This window comes from Artemia franciscana, chromosome 21, assembly GCF_032884065.1.
Source record: "Artemia franciscana chromosome 21, ASM3288406v1, whole genome shotgun sequence".
In the NCBI taxonomy this organism is placed as follows: Eukaryota; Metazoa; Arthropoda; class Branchiopoda; order Anostraca; family Artemiidae; genus Artemia; species Artemia franciscana.
In genome coordinates this window covers 12,846,477-12,874,475 of record NC_088883.1, presented here as the reverse complement: position 1 = coordinate 12,874,475, position 27,999 = coordinate 12,846,477, and the positions used below count along the sequence as shown (strand labels likewise).

At 35.6% G+C, this 27,999-nt stretch overlaps 1 protein-coding gene across 2 annotated transcripts; it reads left to right on the top strand.

Annotated features, from left to right (window-relative positions):
* Nucleotides 1-8,734: 8,734 nt before the first annotated feature.
* Nucleotides 8,735-27,673, top strand: LOC136040876 (microcephalin-like). Of its 2 annotated transcripts, none has more exons than XM_065725275.1 (2): nucleotides 8,735-8,849; nucleotides 21,992-27,673. In XM_065725275.1, the coding sequence occupies exon 2, from the start codon at nucleotides 21,994-21,996 to the stop codon at nucleotides 24,373-24,375; it is 2,382 nt and encodes a 793-aa protein (XP_065581347.1). In that variant the 5' UTR covers nucleotides 8,735-8,849; nucleotides 21,992-21,993; the 3' UTR covers nucleotides 24,376-27,673. The 2 variants fall into 2 exon arrangements, with proteins under 2 accessions (XP_065581347.1, XP_065581348.1); XM_065725276.1 differs by having other exon boundaries at nucleotides 8,757-8,807.
* Nucleotides 27,674-27,999: the final 326 nt, after the last annotated feature.

Here is a 27,999-nt window from a genome sequence, read left to right as displayed (position 1 = left end):
TTTACAGAAGATCCGACAAAATTCGGAAGTCTGACATGATTACTTTTTCCGGCAAGAGGGCAAAAAATCCAACATAGTGGAAGCACTGGGTTTAATCTAAAGAAACTTAAGCCCTTATTGAAAGTCTATATTTATTTTTCAAAATCGAAAAGAGGAGGGATTTTGTTGTTTTTTCAACTTTTTCCCTATAAAAGAAAAAAAATATCAATGTTAAACTGATAAAAGATATTTTTCAAAACCTAATTGAGAGGGGAATCCTGGGTTCCAAAGTCGCCCCCTCCCCCTATTTATGCTACTGGTCTGAGATTATGTAGAATACACTAGAATTATTTTTAACTAAGCTTAATGTAGCTGATTCCTTATTTCCTATTTTTAACCAAATGATAATAAGGGGTAAAATCTGTATTACATATTTATTTTCTCACCATTGCCACTTCATAATGATACGGGAATATATCCTATGTATGCGGAAGAAAAAGATCGTTTGAGGATATACATTAGCGAGGATTACCGGTAACAATTCCGTAATTACAATCAAACATAAAAGCTAATCAAATTCAGAGCCAAATGTAGTTTCAAAATGTTTAAAAGGGGATTTGTATTCTATTATGGTTACAAATAAGCTAAGTTTGGTTGAATCCTATGTATTTCTTTCATAATTTCTTCAAACATTTCTGTTTATTCAAGGCTTTTATCATCACGAGTGATTTTCTCTGGATTTATGAGTATATTTCGAATAACAACTTAAACTGTTTTTAATTGTCCCAAATGGTGCTGATAATAGCGATTTAAATTTCTAAAGCTAGCAATGAGATTTGTTAAGAGTTTTTACCGTCAAAGTTTTCTGTAAAAATGAATGTTGTCTGTATATGTTGGTGCGAATTTTGTCACTTTTTTTCAGTTTATCAATATCTCCCAAATGTCAGCAATGATGTCAAACACAATTCAAACAAAAATGTTTGAGATTAACAATTATATTTGCAATTTCCTTGTGTAGTCAAAAACACGATTTGACCCTGGCTACATGTTGATTTGTGATTATCTTGATTCGGTTATCTGGTTTCCATTGAGTGTGTGCATGGGCTTGTCTGGGAAATAGAGGGGTTACTGGTTCCCCCCTAAAATATTTATCTAACTCATCAATTGGTCTAAAAATGTAAGTGAAAAGACTTTTTTTTCATAAGAAAACAACATATCCCTGTCACGGAAATAGACCTTAAAAATATGGGTAAAATAAACATTGACAACATCCCCCCCCGCATAGACTTTTTTGGTGCTCTCACCTCCTCCCCCAGACAAGAAAAAATCCTGTATAAGGTTTTACGTCGCCGAAGAATACTGAAGCGTGTTTACTATTTCATGGCCAGTTTTATCTCCTACTGTCGCCATGGATTTTTATTCTGCATTGTCGATTGTTAAGCAACAGTTTTTTGTTGTTTTTTGTCTGTTCTGATCTTTTGTCTTTCTTATGATAGATGAAAGAATAGACTCATTTTCTTTTTCTTCTCTTTTTTGTTTCGTTTTGCTTTTGGATATGAGGTAACAAATAAGAGACGTAAGTAAAAGACGATCTCGTCCCATGCTATAAAATACAATAACTAATAATTCCTAAATATAGCGTCGGATCGAAACACAAGGTACACTATTAGAACTACCTTGTCCGAAATTTTTATGTAGGAAACTTACAGTCTCTTGGCTTGAACAACAAAGAAAATGTGTTAGTTTGAAAAACAAGAAAAGTGGTATGAACTGCGAAATTCATTATCGACAGAATCTTTTTTTTCCACTTTTCCCCCTCAGCTAAGTGGAGACTGGAAAATCATTCAGAGCTGTTTAATGGCTCATTTCTTGCTATATCTAGTGTCTTTTGTAGTTGAAAAATAAGTAGTTTTTAAAATAGTATCACCTTTTACAAAAAACTGCAATATGATTATCTTTCGACAGTATAATATAAGAAATACATAATGGATTGATATAGTTCATTATAAATGGAGCTATGTAAGTTTCATTGTATATAGCTGGAACCTAGTGAAGAACAAACCACGGTACATAGTAACTAAAAGTTTAGATAATATTTGCATGTTTTGAAAAGTTGCTTATCTTGGGTATGGTGCCATACTGAGGACTCTGTCTGTAATCCAGGTTTTATAATAAAGAACGAACTCTAGAATATATTAACTGAAACGTTTAATACATTACATAAAAGATAGATATAGTTTATTATAAATGGGGACTATGTCAGTTTCACTGGATATAGCTGACACCTGGAACAAATTAGGTTGAAGGATCATTACAGTATTTATTTTACGATAAAGCAAAAGGTATGAGAAAAAAAACTGCAAAGATTGAGGATTGAGTTAATTGTCCATTTTGGTTTTGTCATTTTTTAATTTACAAAACTGACCCTTTGCACCACTAAAGGAATTGAGCAGATACACGACATAAGTTCGTTAAAAAATTGTCAGCTTCATTTTTCGAATTGGCTACACGCTCCTAGACATTTTGAAAACAGATGTCTTTTTTGTTGTTTTACCCCTCTTCTCTTATTTAAGTTTTTGTATGAATATCCATTGGGTAAAGTTTTAGATGATGGGTTCTTTGTTACTTTAAAAAGCAGTCGAGCCAGCTAAATCTAACTTTCTGGAATTAATCATAGGCACTAAATGCAAACTGGTGAGGTATTCTCGAGCTGCTTTCTTTACTCTTTTCTTATTTTGGTACGATGCATGTCCAAAGAACAGATCCCAGGCTCAGTTTCATTAGACATCCTGGATACCTTTGCAAATAAAGCAAAAATTGTAAACTTCTCATGATAAACGTAGTTTGAAGATTCATTAGGTTTACTTTGCTTTATCTCTATATATGTTGTACCTTGTTTTAAGTAAAATGTCAATTTTGCATTCAAATTTTTGCAGATGTTTAGATAGATTTTAATAAATATAAAAATATATTCTTTATTTGCCCTTTGCTTACAAAATTGTCTAAACATCACTAAACTCAGTGACAAATTAAAGTACATGTCGGGAGAGTTTGACCAAATGCACACTATTCTGATACAACCAGACTTTTTTCTTTCTCTTTTATTTCATAAGTATCCATATTTGAAAGTTGAACAAAGACCGATTCAAGGGTATGTGCAATTTGTTTTCCTGGGGGGGGGTGTGAAGGGTCATTTAAAATTATTCGTAAAGAAAGCCATGTTGCAATCAAATCTACTCGAATTTTATAACGTATGAACATTTCTGCTGCACCAATGGAATATATGCACCCAGCCCCCAGAAGATTTTTTCCCCTGTCAAACAGGGGCTGCCAAATTTTTTTTAAGGAGTGTGTCATATTTTTTCCAAAAATGTGCTTTTTGTGTCATCTCAGATTTCATAATGTGTCACAAAATATGTCATATTTTTTTGCTACAAGTGGTATCATATTTAAATGTCAAATCTTTATTTAGAGTTTTGAATATGTAATCTTTTCCAAATCAGTTCAAAAAGGAGTAAACTTAACCTTATCCTATTATCTTGGGATCATGACCTTTTTGTGACGTCATGAAAGAAATAGAAACATTCGATTTAATTAATTTTACACACTATGAATTTGTGTCTGGGTGGCCAACAAGACAAGTTTACATTTATATAGGTTTTAGGGATAATCAATTCCGACAGCAAATTGAAAATAGACTTTCCGTATAACGTCGTAATCGTAATCGGCTCTATACATAATCGGCTTTATTGGCTAAGCTTTTTATTAACTCAATATGTAAGCCATTCAACCAGCTTCAATCTAGTATTTTTGTCATATTTTTTGGTGCCTTTTTATGCCAGATGGATTATTCTAAAGGAAAGACATCTCTGGAAATTTGTAATCTTGTCCGAGGTTGGATACCCCTCCTGTACTCCTAAAAATGGGAGTTGCTGCTTATGCACACAGCTCTGGTAAACTGTATGCTGTTTAATTTTTACTATTAAGTACGTACCAGTTGGCTACATCAAATACTCAATCAAGAAGTATTCAGCGTGCATTTTGATTTGAAATTTCCACCTATGGCTGTTTTTTTCGCGTGGTTTAAATTTTAAATACGGTGATCCTGTATTCTGCACTCTTTGTGTCCTACTGCCACCGTTAGGCAGTGCTATTCCCTTCCATTAATTTTAGCTTTTCTGGAGGTAAAAAATTGAAATTTTACTTTTCTTTTATTACCATTTAAAAATCCAGACTAGGATGACAAAAATATGTCATTTTTTTGAAAAATGTGTCATTTTTTTGGAAAAATGTGTCGTTTTTGTCGATTGTGTCATTTTTTATTGAAAAATGTGTCATTTTCGTCGATTGTGTCATCATTTCGTCTGAATGTGTCATTGTGTCAAGCAACATCAAATTGTGTCATTTTGACACAAAATGTGTCAATTTGGCAGCCATGCTGTCAAACACGAAAAATTTTCATTTTATGACCTTGGAAATTACTAAAAATGTGGTCATCACCAGGGCTTCCACTTCTAGGGAGATTACCCTATTTTAGGGGAAAATCACTTCTTTTAGGGACACTTATTTTGAATCTAGGGATTCAGGGAAATCTGGGGTAAAGTAAGGGTTTTTAGGGATCTTCAGGGAAAATTCGAATTTTTCAAACGAAGGCTGACAAATTCTTATAGATTGCAGATTATGCTCAGTCTTCTTGAAAATACTTATGCCGCAACACTGGCTTATATTGCAAAGATCAGTGCGAAATTTCAAAAAAAAGCTAAAGCGTGGAATCCAGTTCAGTTAGTCCAGTTAAAGTCCAGTTAAAGCACATCTGACCTCTTTAGGAGTAAAAAATAAAAAGCAACTCTGCTACTTAAAAAATGAATATTTTAATTGATTTTGTGACTACATCAATTTTAAACAGGTCAGAAGGGCTTAAATTTAATTATGAAGTAAGAAAATATGATTTAAACCATGAAAGAACAGTTTTTGACTTGATAATTGGCAGGCGTTGATGTTTCATCCTGACACAAAATGGCACTCTCCATTGCTTAGCTAAAAAAAAAAACAAGGCTCCAGCTACAATTTGATCATAGAAGAAAGTATACAAGACATTTACGGAAGTTGAAAGACTTATTTCTACCAAGTACGGTCCTGAAAGACACTGACCTAAGGTCACCCTCCTATACAACATGTGCAGACTGTGGCTTCTGTGTCAAAATTTAGGGACAGATGCTGGTGTTGGTGCAAACTGTGGCTTTTTTGCAGAAAAGTTGCAATCCATACTGTCTATAAAGGACCCTGCATTCTGTTAAAACTAGCTGTGAGCACCCTTATTTTTAATCTGATGATTCACACAATAATATTTAGTCTAGTCTTTTGTTCATGTCCACTTGCCTGCCACTTGCCATTTGGAATCATGTAAAATCTACTGTTTTGCCTTGGACTGCAGCAATGTGAAGGTAGCAAATTAAAGTATTTTGTTAAGCTAGGTTTACAGAGAAACTTCTTTTGTGTTGTTTTTGCTTGGGTTGGTTCCTCCTAGGTTAGAAGACATCAAAAGAAAGCTCTTCTAGTGAAGAAGTGGGTCACAAATTTCTTTTTCCATTTAAAGTGGTGTTCCAAATCTGAAGATACTTTACTTTGATACTTACTTTATTAATAAAGACAATTTAACTCTTTACTATTTACATCTACTGCACTAATGGAAAAACTGTTTTGCATTGGACTGCAGCGATGTGAAAGTAGCAAATTAAAGTATTTTGTTAAGCTAGGTTTACAGAGAAACTTCTTTTGTGTTGTTTTTGCTTGGGTTGGTCCCTCCTAGGTTAGAAGACATCAAAACAAAGCTCTTCTAGTGAAGAAGTGGGTCACAAATTTCTTTTTCCATTTAAAGTGGTGTTCCAAATCTGAAGATACTTTACTTTGATACTTTATTAATAAAGACAATTTAACTCTTTACTATTTACATCTACTGCACTAATGGAAAAACCTACGTTTTTGCTGGCGTGCAGTAGTAAAGATTAACCATTTTCTAAACCAACCAACAAACAACATAATAAATAATTAATTATCATTTATCAAGCTGGGCATACTTTGTTTTGATTTTTGCAAACTAGTGCAATGCAACCATTGCAAATTTTCCGTCCATCTGTACTCCATACTGCAAACTTAAATTATACATGAGGTAATTTAAGTTAATTGACGATATGCACCTTAATGCCCATGAGCATAGTTTAGCATGATCTAGTTATTGTGTACCCTTGTACAAGTAATTATAGAAATAGACTAGTTTTGATCACTAATAAAACACTTTTTCTAGAGATCATTGACATGCAAAGTTCGTCTGAAAACCAAGTACTGACTCAGAGGAAGATAATCTTCAAATTGCATCTAGTCCCGAAAGACGACTGGATGACGAAGATGATGATGTTCCTGAAGTTCACCTCCTGGTGACTCCTCCAAAAAAAAGCAGGGTTCAGGGCAGAATTCCCAAAAGAAAACGTACGAGCAAAAGTTTGTTGACAAGTGGCTTCAGTTACCAATGTGTAAAAATTGGATAGAGAAAAGAGTGTCAAACAAGTCAAAGAAAAAGACTTATGTACCATACTGTAAGTTCTGTTTGAAGTATGTGTATTGTGGGAAATCAGAGTTGACGAAGCATACCCTGACTAAGCAGCATATAAAAGCAAGCAGTGAAATCGAGACGAAGTCTGGCAGCATTGAAAAACTTCTGACTGTAGGCAGTCATTCCAAAGAAATTGAACAGCGCATCTGCATATTTTTGGCAGAACATAATCTGCCATTACGTCTTGCAGACAGCTTGATTCCTTTCCTCAGAAAATTATTTCCCAAAGACCAGGCCCTGGCAGGGGTCACATTGGGTAAACAGAAAGCTACAAATATTTTGCGACCGAATTTTTCGTTGGTGCTACAGAACCAGTTAGTCGAGTTGCTCAAAACCATTTTTTTCTCTGTGATAATTGACGAAACCACTGATCGTACTATTGATAAACAGCTAGCTATCATGGTTGTATTTTTTAGCGAGAAAAATCTAAAACTTCATGTCGAAGTATTGGATATGGTTAAGTGTAGTGATGGATCGGCTGAGGGCCTGACTAACCGCATCAAGCAAGTCATTGAAGAAAACTCGATTCCCTGGCAAAATATTGTTGGATTTTGTGCAGATACAACTAACGTCATGTTTGGAGCCAACAGATCTGCTTCAACCCTTATGAAAGCCATGGTGCCACACATCTTGAATATGAAATGCTCATGCCATCTTATTCACTTATGCTCGTCGTATGCATGCTTGTCCCTTCCCAAGACACTCGAAGACTTGGCGCGAAATATCTATGCCCACTTTTCCAGAAGCGCTTCCAGGCGAGAGAAGTTCGCCGAATTTCAGGAGTTCTTCCGATGTGAAGCACACCGAATTCTTGCTCCGGGACAGACCCGTTGGTTATCCCTTCAGGCCTGTGTGAAGAGGCTTATTGAGCAACGGGTTGCACTTATTCAGTATTTCGTAGAAACCACGTTTGAAGACCCAACTGCAACAAATGACCTTATCTTGTCGACATTACAAAGCAAGTTGACAAAGACATACCTTGAATTCATGGACTACTCTCTTGGCCTCTCCAACGAATTCAATACAGTTTTTCAATCCGAACTCCCACTTCTTCACTCCCTGAAGCTTAGTGTCAGCAAACTTGTGAATGATGTTGCGTCTAACTTCATGAAATTGGACTATATTCGCAATGTTGGTTCGTTTACTGAACTGGATCCTTACCTTTCAAGTAAGTATCTGCCTTTAAACCAGACATATCTGGGTATAGCTGCAACCGATTCCATGCAAGAACTCGAGGATGCTCAAGAGCCAAGTGATAACATTGATCTCTTTTACCAGTCGTGTCGAAACTACTATATAGTCCTGATCAAGCAGATCAAAGACCGGTTTAAGTTTGAAGACGAAATTTATGACATTTTGGCTTTAGTTGAACCAAGGAATGCAAGAAATTTGAACCCAAGATCTCTAAGGCCACTATTTGTGAGATTTCCTGTTCTAACAGAAAAGTGTTCCCTCCAGAAAACGGACGTAAAATGGAGGTCACAGGCAATGACTGATGTCACTGAGCTTCATTTGGGAGATGCCCAAGTTGAAGACATGTCAATTGAACAATACTGGAAGAAAATACTTGGTCTGAAGACTCGCAGTGGCGAAATCAAGTACCCGGAACTGTGGAAGTGCATTTTGCTGATATTCTCGTTACCTTTTAACAACGTTCCAGCTGAACGTTTGTTCAGCCTCCTGAAATTAATCAAAACAGACATGAGAAATAGTCTCGAAAATGTCACCCTAGTCTCACTGATCCGAGTCAATTACTGGTTGAAAAACGAAGATAAAACTTCATCAACTGTCAGTATACCGAAAGCTGTCGCTGGCTTCAAGACGAAGGCAAACGCTACGTGCGATGAATTGCTGGAGATGATACTTGTTTGAACTTTTTTATGTATTCTCGTTAGTGTAAAGATGTTATCATTATCTGAAGTAAAAAGATCTCAGTTTGAACTTTTGTATGTATTCTCGTTAGTGTAAAAGATGTTGTTATCATTATCTGAAGTAAAAAGATCTCATGTAAATTCTGTGGAAATCTAGGGCAAATTATCCTTTTTTCTAGGGAGAAAAATAGGGAGAAATCAGACCTAAACACGAGGACTTCTAGGGAAAATTAGTATGAAAATAGGGAAAATTGAAATCGAAAAGTGGAAGCACTGGTCATCACGGCATTAACCGCCAAGCACATAGAGGAAGAAACAAAAGAAAAGACAGAAATTCAAATTTTCTGGTAGTTTTCTAATTTTTCATATTTCTTGTTTATTGAATAAAGGTTTGTATTTATGTTTATTTCGATGCATTTGAGATGGCATAGCACTATTTTTCAATCTAAAATTGGAAGCTGAAGCTGCTGGTGGGCTAGGCTATGTCTTCAGGTTCATTTGAAAAGTTAGACTATGTCTTCAGGTTCATTTGAAAAGTTAGGCTAATCTAGAACAATGATAGGTAAAATTCTAGTTAATTGACTTCTTGCTATTTCGGAAAGCGTTTAGATTTGGAAAATGAAACTTTCAGGGATAGGTTGACAGGCTAAAGTATGCCCCAGGAAGGCATTTTAAAGTACCCACCTCCACTCCTTCTCCCTCCAGAGGGCCCTGAAATTTGCCTACGTGACAGGTCTATACCTATTGAAATTTTGACAGAACAATATTTTACCTTAATTTTCAGTTACTGGTTGCTTTTTCTCTGATTTTAGTTCTGAAATTGCAACTCATGTTATTTAAGTATAATTTTGAGGAAATGTATTTGCATATCTTTAAAACCTTATAAAATGGGATTGAGCAAAGTTAAGAAGCTGAAAACAATTTTGTTGTTCTTTAATTAAGCAGAAGATCTATTTTACAAGGTTTCACTTTTATAACACACATATTTTTAAAGGTCATCAAAGGTCAGGGCCCTCTAGAGGGAGAAGGAGTAGAGGTAGGTACTTCAAAACACCTTCCCTGCACATACTTTGGCCTTTAGACCCATCCCTGCAAGTTTCATTTTCCTAACCTAAACCCTTTCTGAGATAGCAAGAAGTCAATTAACTAGAATTTTACCCAATGATATCTAGATATAAATAACATAAAAGAGCTTTGAAGTGTGGATGAAGAAAGAGATTTTGAAATTGTTGGCAAAAAACAGTGTAAATTCCATGCACAGTCCTGTGGTGGCACAGTGGATTTGACCTTGGCTTGGTCATACGGGACCCAGAGATCAAATCACGCTGCAGAATGCACTGCAGGGCCAATGCAGGGACCTTAGTTGTCAAGAAGCATTGTTAATTCTTAAATAAATAATAAATAAATTCCATGCACACTGCAAGAAGACTGTATCTCATGCAAGCTCTCCTGGGCCTCTTGAAGAAAAGCATTTCAAGTAGATCTTCCTATTTCTTTTGTCAACTTGTGCAAGGACTTTATCAGGCCTGTGCATAACTTTGGAATGTGCATAGCATCTCAGGTTACAGAGATGACATACAGTTTCTAGAATAAGTCTAAAGGAGAGCTACCAAGGTAACAATAAAGAAAAAAAACAAGTGTTATGATGAATGTTTAAAGAAGTTGAAATTATGTATGGTAAAATTCTAATCTAGTTATTTTTTGGTATCTTGCAAAAGGGTTATGCTGGATGCACCTTGCCCTAAGTAGCTTTAATTAAGTAGGCTAGTATGAGTTACAGGATTTTACTTAGTAAATGTATTAATTGTTGCCTTTTCTTGTGCTTTATCTAAAAATGCAATAAACTTTGTTCTTAGAAATATAAATTGAGTTAACTGTCAGCTCTTGTCTTCACTCAAAATGGTTAAATGATGTTGGTACTAAGATGTCAGTAAACATATAACAGTTCATATTATTGACTTTACAATAAAGTGAACATACCACTTGATGCCTTTTTTATGCTCTTTATGAATATAATAATTGCTTCTATTGCAAACTCAAATTTATGTACTTTTTGACCTAGGCTAACCTAACTATAAATAATTTTGGCACTGAGAAAATGTATGATTATTTTGTTGAAAACAACCAAGAAAACAAAACTGAAATACATAGTATTATTTTTGGTAAAACTTTACTTTCATCACAAGCTGTCTAAACTATGCAGCAAAGCAGCATAGTTTCCACACTATAGCACTTAGAAATTCTAATTCTAGAAGTGCACCCATTTCTGGTTAACCCTCCTCCTCCATGGGGCCAACTAAAAATATATAAAGTGGGCAGGGTTTTGAAGCCAAGGGAAAAGTTGGGGATGTACATCATGAATGAAACTATATTTTAAATACCAATTCCAGTCATCACTGGTAATTTCTGTATAGTAGGAAGTGAAAAAATAATTAAAAAACTCATGTTTCCATTAATGCTAATATCCAAGATGGTTCACTTTCAATTTCAAGTTTAAATTAGCCAGCTGTTTCTGAACAATTGCAATAGTAGCTATTTTGACATTAGCCTGTGATAAAATTTGAACTGGCAAATCAGAGCAATCAGTTACATATTATGAAAGGTAGGCAGTGCAATGTCCAATTTTGTTTACCTTAATTTGCACTTCGGAGCAAATTAAGATCTGTAGATCTGTTGAATGCTCCTGAGTTGAATCGGTGATGCCTCATAGCAGGTATGAGCAGGATGGAATGTCCCACTCATACTTCCAGTCTTTCGTGGTCCACTCTTTGTCCAGTGCCTTCTTGAATGCTTTGGGGGTGGGGGCTGAGACTGTTGCTTCGCACAGTTCATTCCAGGGGTTGACGACTCTGTTGGTGAAGAAACTTTTTCTAGCCCTGGTTCTGACTGACTGCTTGAACAGCTTCTTTGAGTGTCCTCTGGTGCACTGTGGGGGGCCTGGGTGGACGGGCAGGATCTTGGCATATGATGAGTTCAGCAATTTGCAGGTCATCATCATGTTGCTACAGTTGCGCCTGTACACAAGGGTAGGGAGGTTGAGAGCCCATAAACAATCTTGATAAGGTTTGTCTCCAAGGTTTGTGATGGCCTTGGTTGCTCTCCTCTGGACTCCCTCAATTAGCCTGACATCTCCTTTGTATGTTGTGCACATGCCAAAATCCAAAACGGGTCTGACTAGTGCCTTGTAAAGTTTCAGGAAAACTAGTGGGGATCTGCTGGTAACTGTTCTTTTGATCAGACCTAAGTTTGTGTTGGCCTGGGACACGCTCTTGATGGTGTTGGCATGGAAGTTGAGAAGGCTGTCAATGATGACCCCAAGGTCGCGTTCCTCTGTGCTGGTCTTGATGGGTGAATCGGAGTTGGAGGCATGTTCATGCATATGGTATTGGGCGCATGATTTTCTGGACATCTGTTTGCAGGGATTTTACATTCACTGCTCCAAATAGCTTTGAGTCGTCAGCATAGAGAGACAAGTTGTTTTCCACCTCGCTGAATACATCGTTGATGTAGATGTTGAACAGTGTAGGACCAAGAACAGTTCCCTGCGGTACTCCACTGATGACATCACAGGGCTCGGAAAAGACCTTTTCACCTCCAGCACCAAATAGCCTGACTCTCTGGGTTTGTCCTGACAGGAAGTCCATAAGCCAATCAACCAGGTTGGGGTGTAACTGGGCAGCAGTAAGCTTTTCTCTTAGCCTTTTGTGTGGGACTTTATCAAAGGCCTTAGCAAAGTCTAGTAAAACTAGGTCCACTGGCAATCCTTTGTCAAGCAAATCTGTAATGATGTCATATGTTTCCAGTAAGTTTGTTTCAACTGACTTTCCTGGTTGAAACCCATGCTGATTAGGGGATAGGATATTGTTGACTTTCAGATGTTCCAGTATTGCATCATTGACCACTCTTACAAGGATTTTTGCGACTACTGATGTGAGACTTATAGGTCTGTAGTTTTCTGCTTTAAGTCTGCTGCCTTTTTTGAATATTGGGGTCACAAAAGCAGTTTTCCAATCAGATGGGACAGATTTGGCATTAATAGACTTTTGGAATAGGTCAGACAGTGGTCCTGCAATGATGGTTGCCAGTTCCTTCAGCAGTCTTGGGTGTAAGTGATCTGGTCCAGCCGATTTATTTGTGTCAAGATTTTGAAGCCGTTTGAGGATGTTGGAGGGGTTGATGCTGACTTGCTCCATCGTTGTGGGGGCTTCATAGCCCGGGCACATTACCTATAGAGCAAAGTGTATTAGTCCATGAGCCCTGTGGGCAGCAGGGCAAGGTCTGATAGGTTAAGCTTTGTTTGTTATGGTCATGATCTTTCATCATTGCAACCCTATTTTTCCCAGAAATTGCAATTAGTCAAGGGGAAGCTTCTGTGGTATTAAAAGTTTGAAGGGAGGATATTTTAGTTTTTGTGAGTTTTTTCCTTTTTTTGAATTACTGCATATAGCTAGATTCTGATGATTGCATATGGTTTTTATGTCAGTATTCATTCATATTGCCTAACCTCAATAGTTTCCTCAGCTTCAAAACCCTGCCCACTTTACACATTTTTAGTTTTGTTGAAGGGGGATTTTAGATAGCTAAAAAATGGATGCACTTCTGTAATAATGACAAAGAAACAATATGTGATCATGGGAATCTTACTATATGTAGTAATATGCATTTTTGAAACCTTATGATGAAAGTAAAGCTTTACCTTATTTTCTTGAAAATGACTGATAACTCATACTTTAATTGAAAATTCATCATTTTTAAGAGCTCAAAAAGTGCTTAAATTTGAATTTGCAATAGAAGCAATTATTATATTTGTAAAGAGCATAAAAAAGACATTCATTAGAAAAATTGACTTTTTTAGACCTGTTAAATGTAAGTTAGAAATGAACAAAGCTTCATTTATGATTCGGTTTTCTTTAAACAGAAAGGAGGAGTAAGTCTCCAAGCTTTAACAACTTCAGTCTCACTTTTGGGCCCAACCAGGGAGCCCAATGTAGGTCAAAATTTGTAGCCTAAATTAGCTTCTACTATGAATATCTCATTTTAAAAAAATTAATAGGCTTTAATATAGAAAGTAGTCTAAAAAATTCTTGTAGAAAAGAAAACAAGATAACTGAATGAACAAAAATATCTTTTTACCACCATTAGATAAATAATAATAATTTATTTTTGACCTGCTACAAAAAATCAAAACAGAGTACCAATAAAAGAAACAAAACAAACACTACAGAAAACAGAAAGAACAAGAAACTAAAGCAGACAAGTAAGGCCACTGTGGGTGAGCAGATACTTATAAGTAGACTGGGGTATTTTGCCAGCAAGCTCTGTGAGTTTTGACCCAATATCCAGGAAACTATAAACAGATATGAGGTTCCTATTTCTATACCATGGAGGCAGATACAATAGAAAGCCAGAAATAATAAGAACAAATTGAAGTGATATCTTTTTTATGAAAAATAGGGTAAATGCCAGAAAGAGACAAAACCAAATGATCTGTAAAAACCAAATATAATTTAGCAAGAGACTTTCTATTGTATCTACCTCAGTTAGCAACAATTTTAGAGTAACTTAATTGGATTTTCTTCTTGCAATCAGTAATGGCGAGAGTCCGTAAGGATTTTAGTGTTTTACTAACATTAATTCCCAGCCACCAAAATGAAGAAACCAACAGGATAGAAATAGATCCACAGATTAGAGGAGTAGTGATATTACTATTAAATGAAAGATATTCACACTTTGAAATATTAAGAGAAAGTCCAATTGCATGAAGTTTAGATGCTACTGTTGAAACAGACAAAGAAAGCCCTTTTTTAGTCCTACTGATCAAAAGAATATCATCCACATTGGCCAGATAAGAAATATTTACAGAATTAAGGATGCAAGTAGGTGGGATAGAGGAAAGGACAGATGATATACAAAGTTTGAAAATAGAGGGGGAGAGGACAGCACCTTGCCAGACCCCACATTGTACTGGAATTTTACTAAATCCTCATATCCATTTTAATCTGCAAAAAGGAATTTGAATACCAATATCTAAGAAGAAAAATAACTAATTTGATACCATGACTAAAAAGGGAAAAGATAGCTTGGTAATGTGTAATGGTGTCAAAGGCTTTGGAGAGATTCAAAGCACAATAAAAGACATATGCATCTGTTTTCTTTAAACACAGGTGGGGTTCTCCACTACTTTTCCTGTCACAAAAGAAAAATTAGTAAAATTCTATATAAGTTACTTTTTGGTATAATGAAAATTGGTTAGGTTAGGAAAATTAAAGTAGTGATTCCAGGGTTCAAAACACACTACACAGTATTACCAAGCTACTATTTTAACCCTCTTCTGATATCTATGTATTAGAAATTTGTCCAATTGACAGGTCTATACCTTTTGACAAAACAACATTACATCTTAATTTTCAGTTTCTTTTTCTCTGGTTTTAGTTCTAAAAATACAATTCCTGTTACTTGAGTAGAATTTTAAGCATATCAATGAGTTTTTTCTTAATTTAGTAAATTTAATTGTAGGTCTTTGACATCTTATGAACTGAATTGGGACTTAAAAAAGTTGTGAAGCAGAAAATAATTTTGTTACATTTCATTTAAGCAGAAGACCTATTTTGCAAGTTTTCACTTTTATAAAACAAGGATTTTTAAAGGTCATCAAGGGTCAGTGGCCTCTAGAAGGAGAAGCACATTGACAGTTATTCATATATGATACCCCCTCCAAAAAATGGCACTAAATTACAATATTAGAAAGATATCACTGTGTTTACTATCCAGTGACAAGCTTTCCATTATATATCCACACATATATTAATCCTAATTGAGGGAAATTAGTGGTGAAAATCCTAATTATAATTTGAAGGTTTAGCATCCTATTCTTTATTAAGTCTCAACCTTTCCAAGGGTATATTTTAGGCCTACAATTCATTTCTAAAAGTTTCATTCAAATCGACTACTTCTCAAGGTAGGAAAGGGCCTATCAAATAACACTTTACCCTTGCTTATAAGCAAAGCTCAAGCCTATAATAGCCCAGTGAAATCTTTCTAGCATTTCCATCAATTGAAAACCCACATCCTTTATAAGCTACTAGCTGTTGGGGTGGCGCTTCGCCCCCCCCCCCCAAGCCCCCCGCGCGCGTGAAATTCTGTCAAATTTTCGAAGTGGTTAAATTTTCAAGAAATTCTGTCAAAGTAGTAGCAGTAGTAGCAGCAATAGTGTATTATTATTAGTAGTAGTAACAGTAGTAGCAGCAGTATGAATAGAAGTAGTAGGAGGTACTTTTTATCGACTGAACATCCCACTCATGATGCCCCTGAAGTTTCATTTTGATACAATAAACCATTCCAAAACATTGTTGCTATGCCCATATCAGCAATCTGTATGCACATAGTATGTTTTGATTTAGTTCAACATTTCCTCAGATGTTTATTTCACTGTCCTCAGCCTTATTAGTGCTCGCTAAAGAAGTAGTAGTTTTAGTGATAGTAGTGGTAGCTGTGGTAGCAGTAGAAACAGTGGCAGTTGTAGTAGTAGTAGTATTATGTAAATATTGCCTTTTTGGTCTACTAATCATCTCTGTTATCATTTTCTGAAAGTTCCAAATTAATATACTCAGTCAATCCTGAGTTACGCCCTTCTGACAATCCATATATACATAACGTTTTGATTTAATTCAACACTCCCCTCAACATTCTCTGAAAGACATATCTTAATGTCCTTTATATTTTGGGGCAGTAGAAGTCAAACATGCATTTCTTTTCTCAATAACATGTACTATATGTAAAGAATGAACAAATTGCCTAACTTACAGTCCTTGCCCTGGTGCCTTGGCGGGAGGAGGGGGGTTGACATCCCCAAACGCATAATCATTGAGCCTTTCAACAATGCCAAAAAAAACAGATGTCTCAAAACTGTGTTTGGATGTTTGGTTTTGGAAATGATAGGGGGGCTGGTTGCTCTCAAATCATTTTGACTCTTAAAAAGGAAAGTGTAACTTCCAATTTCAAATCAAATGAGTCCCATCTGAAGTTTATGTGACCATAATATATTCCATAAAAAAACTTTATATGTCCCCGGGGTGTATTGTGCAGCCCTTGCCCTAGGGCTCTGGGGGGCTGTTTAGACCCTGGAGGCATTGTTCTATGTTTTTTAGACTATTTTGAACACAATGGTTATCTCACAATTTTAATCAGCTGTTTTTGGTGAAAAGAAGAAGAGTTGGGGGAGGGGGGGAGCTAGTTGACCTCCATTCACTTTTGACTCTTAAAAAAGGCACTAAAACTTCCAACTTCCTATCAAATGAATTCCATCGAATTCAAAGTTTATATGACCACCCACGCCATAAAAACCTTAAATGCTACCAAGCCATAACTTATAACTCTTGCCCCCAGACTCTGGTGGTTTGTATCAACCCCAAAAGCCTTGTTATATGATCTTTGGTCCATTTTGAATAAAATGGCTATCTCAAAATTTCTTTCAGATGCATTTCGGGAAAACACAAAGTGGGGGGGGGGTAGCTGCCTTGCCTTCTGATCACTTTAACTCTTAAATGGGTAGTAGAACTTCTAATTACCAATCCCATGAGCCCCCTCCAAAGTATATGCAAGCACCCTTTCTATACGAACTTTATTTGCCCCCCAGGGCATAACTTATAACCCTTGTTCCGAGGGTGAGGGGGTTGTCATTCTCAAAGATAGAATTTCTGGACCCTTGAAATACTCCGAACAAATTTGTTATCTCAAACTTTTGGGCGGATGTTTGCAGGGAAATAGTGGATGTGAGGGGGGCCTGGTTGCTCTCAAATCACTTTTGACTTTTAGAAGGGACTATAACTTCCAATTTCAAATCAAATGAGCCCCATCTGAAGTTTTTATGACTACCCATTCCATATAAAACCTTATATGATTTCGGGACATAACTTACAAACCTTGCTCCAGGGCTCAAGGAGGTTGTGTCAACACTGGAAGCATTGTTTTATGCTCTTTAAACTATTTTGAGTAAAATGGTTATCTCACAATTTCAATCAAATGTGTTTGGTGAAAAGATGGGTAGCTGGGGGGCTATTTGCCCTCCAATTACTTTCGACTATTAAAAAGGGTATCATCCCTCTTAATTTCCAATTGAATGAGCCTTTTTAAAGTTTCTGCAACACCTCCTTCCTGGTCTACCCCCCCCCCCCAAAAAAAATACTTTGTGCAAACATTGTTCTTTACTAAGGCAGCGCTAATGGGCGGCCTATGATAAGGTTTGTTGTGGATGAAAGGGTATATTTTTGATCATGGGTTTCCTAAAGGCTTGGAGTCCTGGCTAAGTTAAATGGTTGTCGCGCTGGGCTGTGCATCCTTTCTCCGACGGGCGTTGGTTCAATTCACTGTGTGGCCGGTTATTTGGTTTGGGACAGGGGCTGGTGGCATGACTCTAAGCTCAGTCAGAGGCGACTCGGGTCTAAATGGGTTCCTGGAAAAATCTGAAGAAAGTAAGCAGGAAGGGTGTGAGAAAGCACAGGATGGCTGGCCCCCAACCCTCCATTGCACTTCCTGGCTTAAGGGCCACAATCCGAATATTAGTACCACCTGTTTGGAACTGGAGGATCTAGTCCCGTCATGCTACTATACTTACTTAAAGGTTTGGAGTATTAAGATGAATCTTTAAGGTGAGGAGGATGCTGAAGAAAAAAAAATAAGTAAGTGCTAAGTGCTGGCTGTTTGAAAAAAAGGCCCATCAGTAGTAGCCTATTTCAGGAACAGCAGAGACGAATAAGTTGACACTTTCAGGGCATGTTGAGGGGGGATATTGAAAAGTGATTGGAGGGCAACTACCCCCCTTTGTAATTTTTAGATTCCCCCCTTAATACTGGCCAAATTTTAAGATAGTCTTTTTTTTCAGAATAGTTAAAAGGTCTAGTAACTGCCTCTGGGGATGACATGAACCCCAAGAGGCCTCAGGACAAGTGTGTTAAATTATGCAATTTTTCCATTGTTTACATATGGTATTTAGGGAATTTTGACGCGGATGTTGAACTGATTCAGAAGAAATTATGTACATCAGGGTTATCAAAAGGGTGTAAATACAATATCTCAGAAAATTGCTGAGGGTATTAAGAGGACACTTTTACGACACATTGATGAGGGCGTCGAAAATTATTCAAAGGGAAACCAGTCCCCCTCCCATGGCCTTTTTCGCTGCCCTCTCCCCAAACACTTCTGATCAATATTCTATTCAGAACATTCAAAAGACCAAATAGTTATGCCTCCAGGGATGACGTGGCCCCCTACTGTCTCTGGGGCAAGGACTGCAAGTTATGCAAATTGCCCATTTTTTACATATACGACTAGATTTTTAGGAAAGAATTGCATGTTTGATCCTTTAAAAAGGATTTGGTATTAAGGTGAAACTTTCAGGAAAGGTTGAGGAGGATTTTGAACAAATCAAAACACACTAAGCGCAAGCTAGTTGTCAAATGATCGTGCAGCAATATTTCAGGATGACTAAGTGTGTTAAGTTGAAACTTTCAGGGCATGTGGGGAGAGGTATTGAAAAGCGACCAGAGGATAACCAGCTCCCCTCCACTTGTCTAATTTAGAACCCTTCCTAAACACTGCTCAAAATTTTGACATTGCCATTTTTTAAGAATAGTCAAAAGGTTCCATAACTATGGCTCCAGGACTGCCATGACCATGACCCTCCCAGGCCCTTGAGACAGGGGCTGTAAACTATGCATTTTGCCCATTATTTATACATAAGATTTATTATTGGGAAAGGGTGAAATGTTTGATCCTGGGTGGGTTCGAAAAGGCTAAGGATACTAAGGTGAAAGTTCAGACACTGATGAGCGGGATGTTGAACAAAATCAAAATCCACGGTGTGCATCCAGGTTGTCAAAAGGGCGTATCTACAATATTTGAGGAACATCTGATGGTACTACTCGGGAACTTTCAGAGTATTTTGAGGAAGATGTTGTTTAAAGTCATCAAAAAGGCTCAATAGCTATGCCCCTTAGGATGACTTCACCCCCTACATGTCCCAGAGTAATGGTTTTAATTTGTGCAGTTTTCCTTTTGTTTACATATAGGTTTTATTATCAGTAAATTCCATGCTGGAACCACTTGCAACTGTGACTGCTACTACTGCTTTTCTGATTCTGTTTGTGACTGTTACTATGGTACTGCTGCTAGTGCTGCTACTACTACCTCTGCCGCTACTGTTGAATAAGTCGAAAGAGTTTAAGCGTATCCATGTTATCAAAAGGGCGTTTCTGGGTATATCTGAATTAAATTTAGGAATAGCTATTGATATTGAATTGAAACTTTCAGGGACTGCTAAGGAGAATATTAAGCTAAATCAAAAGATATTATATGAATCCAGATTGTGAAAACGCTATATCTTTAATATCTCTAGGATATGGATATTAAATATCTCAGGGAAGGCTAAGGTTATTAAGTTGAAACTTTCAGGGAATATCGATTGGGCTGTTAAATTAGATAAAAAAAAAAAAAAAAAAAAAATGCATCCAGGTTGTCAAAATGGCTTGTTTGCAATATCTCTGGATCAGTTAAGGGTGTTGAGTTCAAACTTTTGGATAATGTTGAGGGGGATGTTGAACTTAAGCCTCTATGTTCATCCCAAATATCAAAAGGGTATTGGCACAATATCTCAGGAATGGCTACTGGTATTTAGTTGAAACTTTCAAGGAATATTGGGGGAGATGTTGAACTAAACCAAAAGATACTCTGTCCATCCAGATTGTAAAAATGGTACAGTATGTTCAAAATGACAAAACAGCAAGGGTATTAAGTCAAAATTTTCAGGGAATGCTTATTGATTTATTAAAATAAATCACAAGACAATATTTGTATCCAGGTTGTCATAAGAATGTATATGAAATATTTCAGTAATGGTTAGGGCATTAAGCTTTGGACTTAAAAGGAATTTTGAAAGGGATCAATGTTGTCAGAATGAGATCTTTTACATACCACACTAACCAAGCACTCATGTCAAAGTCACAAATAAAAGAGTTTAAAGAGTCAAAAATAAAGAGGTCTTAGTGATAATTCTGTTTCACGTTTATTCTTTTACTCCATTTCCATTCATATGTAATCTTTTGACCCTTCCCCTAGGAGAATTATTTTGTTTATATTATATATTAGCTGTTAATGAATCAAGACCTTGACTCTTGATTTGTACCTAACCTTGATTTCAATTTGAACGACATTCATACAACTTTCATATTAATGGAAATCAGAAACCAAACTCAGACCACCTAATGCAACTTAAGAATTCAAATTTGAATCTGATATTTCAAATTTTCTGCATAAAACCTTTACAACACGAGGTTTATTCATTATATTTATCAATAATAAAACTTCGGCTGTCAAAAACGAACAGAAAGTAAATAAATAAAGTCTTTTTGAAAAAGTAGTTTTTAAAGAAAAGTAAAGAGCCATATGACCTTAAAACAAACAGAAATTAAGTCCTATAATTATTAAAACATAAAACGACCAAAAATTACTGTCAAGGAATAATTGAAACCCAAAACGAATCGAAGTTAAAATAAATAATACCATTAAAGTACACTGTTAAAAATGTATATAGTTTTAGATAAAATGCAAATGACACAATTGACTTTGGAAGGTTTACGTTGCAGAGCGGGGAGGGGGGGGGCAGTAGTTAAATATCTGTTTGTAGTAACTTATGTTCGTTTATGTTTGACTCTAGTATTCATTTTAACTTTTACCCACTTTATGATTTACTTAGTCATTTATATCAATATCTGTTATCTTTATGTTTGATACGATTATTTATTTGAATTTCAGTTCATTTTGGGTGGCAATTATTCTTTAGCAGAAATTTCTGTTTGTTTTATTTTCGAAATATTATTATAGGACTTTATTTATGCTCGTCTTAAATTTTGATATGGCTCTTTACTTCTTCTGGAAGCTTTTTTCTTAACTAAGTATTTGAAGAAACCCCACGATAATCGTGATTCCTTCTCGGTCCATTACTAATTGAGCCTTAGAATTGATTAAATTTTGACAGAGAAATGCACTTTTTTCGTTTTTTTTTTTACCTCCAGGAGAAACTATACCTCTTCTTTTCAAGGATAAGTCCTCTGAGGACCAGTGCTCATTTTCAATCTAGCATAGAAACATTAAGGACAAATTATGATTCATCTAATCCAACCATTACCATTAATGTTAATAAAGAAAAGTTCCCCTGCAAAAGTAATATCAAAATCTAGAATAAAAGAAGATAAAATAATGCCATTTAGATTTATCAAAATATAATCAATAGTCAAGTTGACCTTACAATGTTGGCCTTAACAAAAATTGCAGACAGTAAAGTTTTGAATTAAGCTCTTCTCTTTTTCTTTGAAACTTGTGCATACAAGTGCAACTTTTAACAAAAGTTTTTCCTCCCTTTAAGAAGATAGTCTTCCTTTACTTCCTTTAAAGGTCTTCTTCCCTTTAAAAAGATAGATTTTTGGCGACGACCTCGATAGCTTCAGAATGAAAGATTAACTTAATTTATTTTTTTTAGATATGCTTTCTAATTGCAAGAAAATAGAGCAATGGCTAGAAGAAGATTTCAACAATATGAGCCCCTGTGTAAAGCCAATGAAGAAAAAACGAAATTTGGGAGAGATTAGCAAAGAACATCGCAAATTGCTTGAGAGTGCCCCAGCATATTATTCATTCCTTAGAGATAGGACCCCTAATTCAAGAAAAAAGGATAAGAGAGATGATATGGTGTCATCACAAAAGACTCCAAAAAATAGTGCATCAAAAATAAAAGGTAGATCCATTGATGGATTTGAAAGACAGAGTAAATGTTCTTTATTTTATGATAGCAGAAGAAAGTTTGAGCCTGGTTTAGAAAAGCCTCATGAAAATACAACTCCTAAATCAGTACAGAGGTATCAATGCGAACTCAAGACACCAATGTCATCTAGGTCTAGTATAAATAATGTGAGTGATTTGAACATCCAAAATAAGAGTAAAGAGCAAGGAAAAAAACATGAAAATAACAGTTATAGAAATACACCTGAAAAACTTCATGAAGCAAAAACTCCAAAATCAGGACTACCCTCCCAATGGGAGGATAAGACACCAATACTGACGATACCAATTGCACATAGTATAAATGATGTGTCAGGCTTAGGCACTCAGGGTAAGTCTAGAGAAAAAGGGAAAGAGAACACAAACGATTGTGCAAGAAATGCTGAAGAACTATCGGGTATCTTGAAAGGAGTTGTTGCATATGTTGACGTCAGAGGGGGAGCTGATAATAGAAGTGAAGCTTTTAGGATTTTATTAAAGGATTTGGGAGCCCGAGTTTCTCTGAGACTTACCAAAAATGTTACACATGTTATATTCAAGGAAGGATTGAAGTCAACATTTATTAAAGCTAAAGCATTGGAAGTTCATCTTGTCTCAACTCTTTGGGTAAAAGAGTGTCAAGAACAAATGCGTAAAGTGAGCGAGTCTCAATTCGCTCCTATTAATTTAGAACAGTATGACTCTCCATTCTTTCCTTCTTTAAAAAAGAAGAGGTTTATATTACCTAGAAAACTTGAAGAAGATTTGGAATATGCAACTATGTTGCAAAAGAGACAACTGCAACGCTCAAAGAAGAAACTACCTGTTACAATGGATCGCATACCTATTGATGAGGAGAAAACTCCCTTTGACGAGGAAGAGGTTCCAGGGCGAAAGCCTTTATCTGCTTTGCAGATACTTGAAATGCTTTCTCCTGGAACTTCTCTACAGCCAAGACTGAATAATGACAAAGACAGTAGTCTAAGTGATACACCACCACCCTTGGCTGCTCGTTTGTATGCAGAAATCCTAAGAGAGAGTGAACAAAAAGCAGCAGACCCTGATCTATCTGGGATCAAACCTCTTGACAAGACCAAGGAGCTTTCTCTAAATGACTCATTTTCTGAGCTCAACTCAAGAACAAGAAATAGCAGTAGAGAATCAAATGATAATATAAGACCTGTTGCTCTTGAAAATAAAGAGAGCTATAAAAGAAGACGCTTATTTGCGCCTCAATGGGACAGTGTACTTATCGTTCCTAAAACACCAGAAGATTCTAGTAGTTGTAAAATCGCAAGTCCTTATAAAGATTCGTCTTTATTTAAAGGAGTCCCAATAAAGTCAAAAAATGCAAACACTGGTCAGAATTTAGAGGTTCCTGGTGCTGAAGATAAATCAATGGATTTGATTAAAAAAAGGAATGGAGACAATGAACAGGTTAAAGAAGTTCTTGCAAAGCATAAATATATTTCAAGAAAGAGTTTAGAAGATTTTAAACTTGAAAAACGTCCAACAAAAATTAATTCAGCTGACGATAGCACACCATCTATTGTATGCACGAGTTTGCATCATGAACAAATTGAGTTAGTTCACAGTGTCGTAGCAAAACTTAAGAAGTTTCGAATAATCAAGAAACCTGATAGTACAACTACTCATATAGTCTGTGGTAGTCCACGTAGGACGCTCAATCTTCTGCATGGTCTGGTAAGAGGCTGTTGGATTGTGTCGTTTAGTTGGGTGCTTGAAAGTATTGAAAAGGAGCGGTGGACTGATGAAGAATCCTTTGAGATGGTTGAATTTTCAGAATGTATTAGAGAGTTTCGTATTTTAAGGCAAAAGAATGGATTGAATTTTTCTTTAGATTTATTTAAATCTTTAGGACCTCTTTATATTAGCAAAAATTCAGTGATTCCCTGTTGGGATTTGACTCATTTAGTTCGACTAGCTGGGGGAGAAGTTGTTGACAGAGCTAGAGATGCGACTATAATTATTGGGATGTTCTATAGAAATGAACTATCTGTTTGTATTGACCCTACTTGGGTTTTAGACTCAATTCAAAAGAATTGTATTCAGAATTTAGAGCTATATAGAATTACTTCATCTTAGAGGATACATTAGAAGTACCATGCAAGTAAATTTTCAAATATGTTGACAGTGTTGCATTTAAATACAGCTTATAAAATCATTGCATCATGTACAGTGTTGCCTCTTATAGTAATTTTTTAGGGGGCTGCTGTGCTTTCAAAAATTTTCAAGAATAAGATATTGAATAGAGTATATTTGAAGCTAAGAGCCTTTGAATTTCACATTTTTATTATTATATTACTTGCTATTATGTAGGATTAAGCATGGTTGTAGTAAAGGACCCTGGGCATGAATTTTTTTTGAATTGTGTGATTATTGAGATTTTGGTTTAATTTTTGCATTAGATACATTTTTATTTATTTGACATTATGGCATCAACATTTTGGATACTTTTTTATTATTGCAAAACACGTGGCAATTAAAAGAAAAATAAAAATCATATGCGAGACCCCATGTATATGCCTGGTCGGTTACACAAATTTACTCTGTGTGACAAATTAATACAAAATCTTTGAAATATGGGATTCTTGTGGTATTTTTTGGCTCACTTGTTTTCAAGTTTTTCTTCTTACCACTTTTGCTGCTCAGTAATTTCGTGGTAAGGAACCTTGAATAAGAAAAAAAAAAGGAAAAAACTCGAAAAGGAGATCTGAGGAATAATACTTGTAAATATTGTCTGTGCTCTCAGACTTTTAATTTAAAATTTGACTTTGATAGTACTCTTGACTCGAATTTTTAACTGTACATTTTTTTTCACGAATTTTAAATTGTAAAATACTGGTAAAGCCTGATGAACAAGCAATTACTGTAGTTTATAAACACGTTAAAAAAAACCCCTAAAATATAAGTGAAAAATAAAAAAATGGTTTTGACAACCATGGAAGAAGAACTATAAAATAAGGTTAAGCTGTACAGTTTGAAAGCTCCCTCTCATTTTTTACCTATAATTATCATTATCACAGAATTAATTAGAGCTCTTTAGATATTTCTTATCATTAAGAGGGATCCACAAAGTATTCAAGACGTTTCTTTTTTATAAGACTGAAACATTCATTTGTTTATTGTAATAATAATCAATAAACAAAGTGATAATCCATAAACAAATAATTGATATTTTATTTTTAAATTAGTTACGACTCACGTTCTACTCAAGGCTGTGTTGTCAAGCATAAATTGAAATATCGATACCTTAGTGGCTTTAATCCTTTTTGTTGACTCTAAATTGTCGTCCAGTGATTCCATTAAGATTGGCCATTTTCTTAAATATTTTTTCATAAATACTAATTACTTACTAAATATTATATAAATTTTTTATCTAATATAGGATAACGAAAACAAATTGAACTTGAACGCACTATGCATACCTGCTTTGAAATCATTTTCAATAATTTTCATCTGATTAATAAGGAAAACAGCAACCTTTTGTGGAGCATGCTGGTTAAAAAAGGGAAAACTGGATGTATGTTGTTCAAAATTATAGTTACTATTTTAGAATTCTTAATTTTAAAAAATATCTGTTATAACTACTCTGTGCAGTTTTTTTTTTTCAAAATGGGCTTCAGTATTACATAATAGAGGAACCGTTGGGATTCATCTCTGTTCCTCTTAGATGATTGCACTTATTTCCTAGACCTTTTCACAGATTAAACAGTTTTTTTTTAACTACACCCCCCCCCCCTCCGACAAAAATCCAGTGTATGGACGTAATCTAAATGTAGTTGGGTGCATGAGTGTTCCATGACATCCTGATAAACTGACTTCCTTTACCAGGAGTGTAAGGGGATCACTCCACAATTTGTCCCTTCGACTGATCCCTCTCTTGGATAATTTAAACTGTGGCCAAAAAGAAATCTGTTCGGATTTTTAGCCCTCCACTGACTTCAAAAATATTCTGTTGCCTACCCCCTCCCCGTCCCACCTCTTATGTGCATGCATATTTTGTTATATATTTTATCTTCTATTTGTAAATATTAATTTGGTCTTTTCTTGCCATTGAAACCTACTTGCCATTGTGAAAGTGTTCTTTTTTTTCTAGCGAGTAATATGTTATCAGTTTTCGTCAATTAGTAGATACTCTTTCTTAATTTTTTAGATATTATTTAATAATAGAAAGTGTACTCCAAAGAAAATAGAAATTTAAATAGAAGTGACTCTTTGACTTGCGGCTCAGTGCCATCCATAGTACTGTATTACACAGCAGATTTTCTTTTCTTTTTTTTTCAAGGAATTGTGTTGGGTTTGATCTTAATTTATTAAGACTTTCAATTTTAATCAGAGATTGAAGTTTCCTGCTTAAAATCTTTTGATGTTTGACTAGCCAGATTTTTTTTTTTTAAGAGCTTTAAAAAAAGCCTTATATTGGGTTTGATCTTGATTTATTAAGACTGGATGTTAATCATAGATTGAAGCTTCCTGCTTGAAATCTTTTGATACTAGGTTGTATCGTGCCGTCGCTCTTCCCTTTGCTCACTACATCTCACCCGTTTGGCATTGGCTATCGAATTCGGATATGTTGCGAATCCGTTCAGGCTTTTGCAAATATTTAAAGTTTCTGCTTGGTCTGCCACTTTACCTCCGTAACACTGGTCTGCTAGAAAAGTATCATATACCTGATCCTGTTGAGTTCATGCCGAATTTTGAAAAACAAGCTCTCGTGAAACACAGGGCACTATTATTTGATTTCCCAGCGACTTTCTTGCTTGATAGTTGAAGTGTGATTTGTTTGTATTTAGTAGATTATTATGTTCGGTTGATTTGTTTTCGTCTTTATTTTCTCTTTTCTTTTGTTTTGCTCCGCTTTTTCATGCTTCTTTTTTATAAGCGGGTTTGTAATAAATTATTATTATTATTATTATACTTGACTAAGCAGGTTCTTTTTTAATGGTTTGATCTTAATTTATTAAGACTGGATGTTAATCATAGATTGAACTTTCCTGCTTGAAATCTTTTCATGTTTGACTAGCCAGATTCTTTTGTTTCTAGGCACTTTTTTTGGATTGAAAAATATTCAGTAGTAGGTTGGGCTGCAGTCTATAAGTTATGTCTTAAAATGTACATCCCTGTTATGCCCTTTTCGCAGATGCGAGTCTTTATTTACTGATCTGTGTAAAACGAATTAAAAAAGATGAACAATATAGATACAACTGGCTTTTTTATTTATGTTTTATATTAGCTTTATAATTTTGCTGAGTAATTTGAAAGTGATTGACTGTCTTTTATCAGAATTGAACTTTATTTTCGGTACTCTTTGGTATATTCAATTTGAACTGCTTGTTTTGATTTTGATATCACTATTTTGAATAGATACTTTATGTCTTTATCAGTAAATTTGCCTTTTATATCATTTTTGTTATATGTACTTTCAATTGGACAGATGGCTGGGACATGCTCTGCAAATGACAGATTGTCAAAGATTGTCCTTGTCGGTCAGACGAAAAGCAGTTCCTCCCCAAGTAAGGTGGGAGGATATTGTAAGGAAATACTTAAGGAAAATAAGAACTTGATTAGAGGGTGTAAAGAGGGAGGTTTTGAATGAATTTGGATGGAGGAGGGGCGTGCGTAGCTCTTCTGGCCTCAGGCGGCTTGGTGCTTCAGTGAGTTGTTAGTAGTAGTAACATTAGCACTTTTAAAAATTGTGTTGCGACT

Coding starts and splice junctions, on each gene's coding strand:
- LOC136040876 (XM_065725275.1), top strand. CDS start 21,994: ATGCTTTCTAATTGCAAGAAAATAGAGCAATGGCTAGAAGAAGATTTC.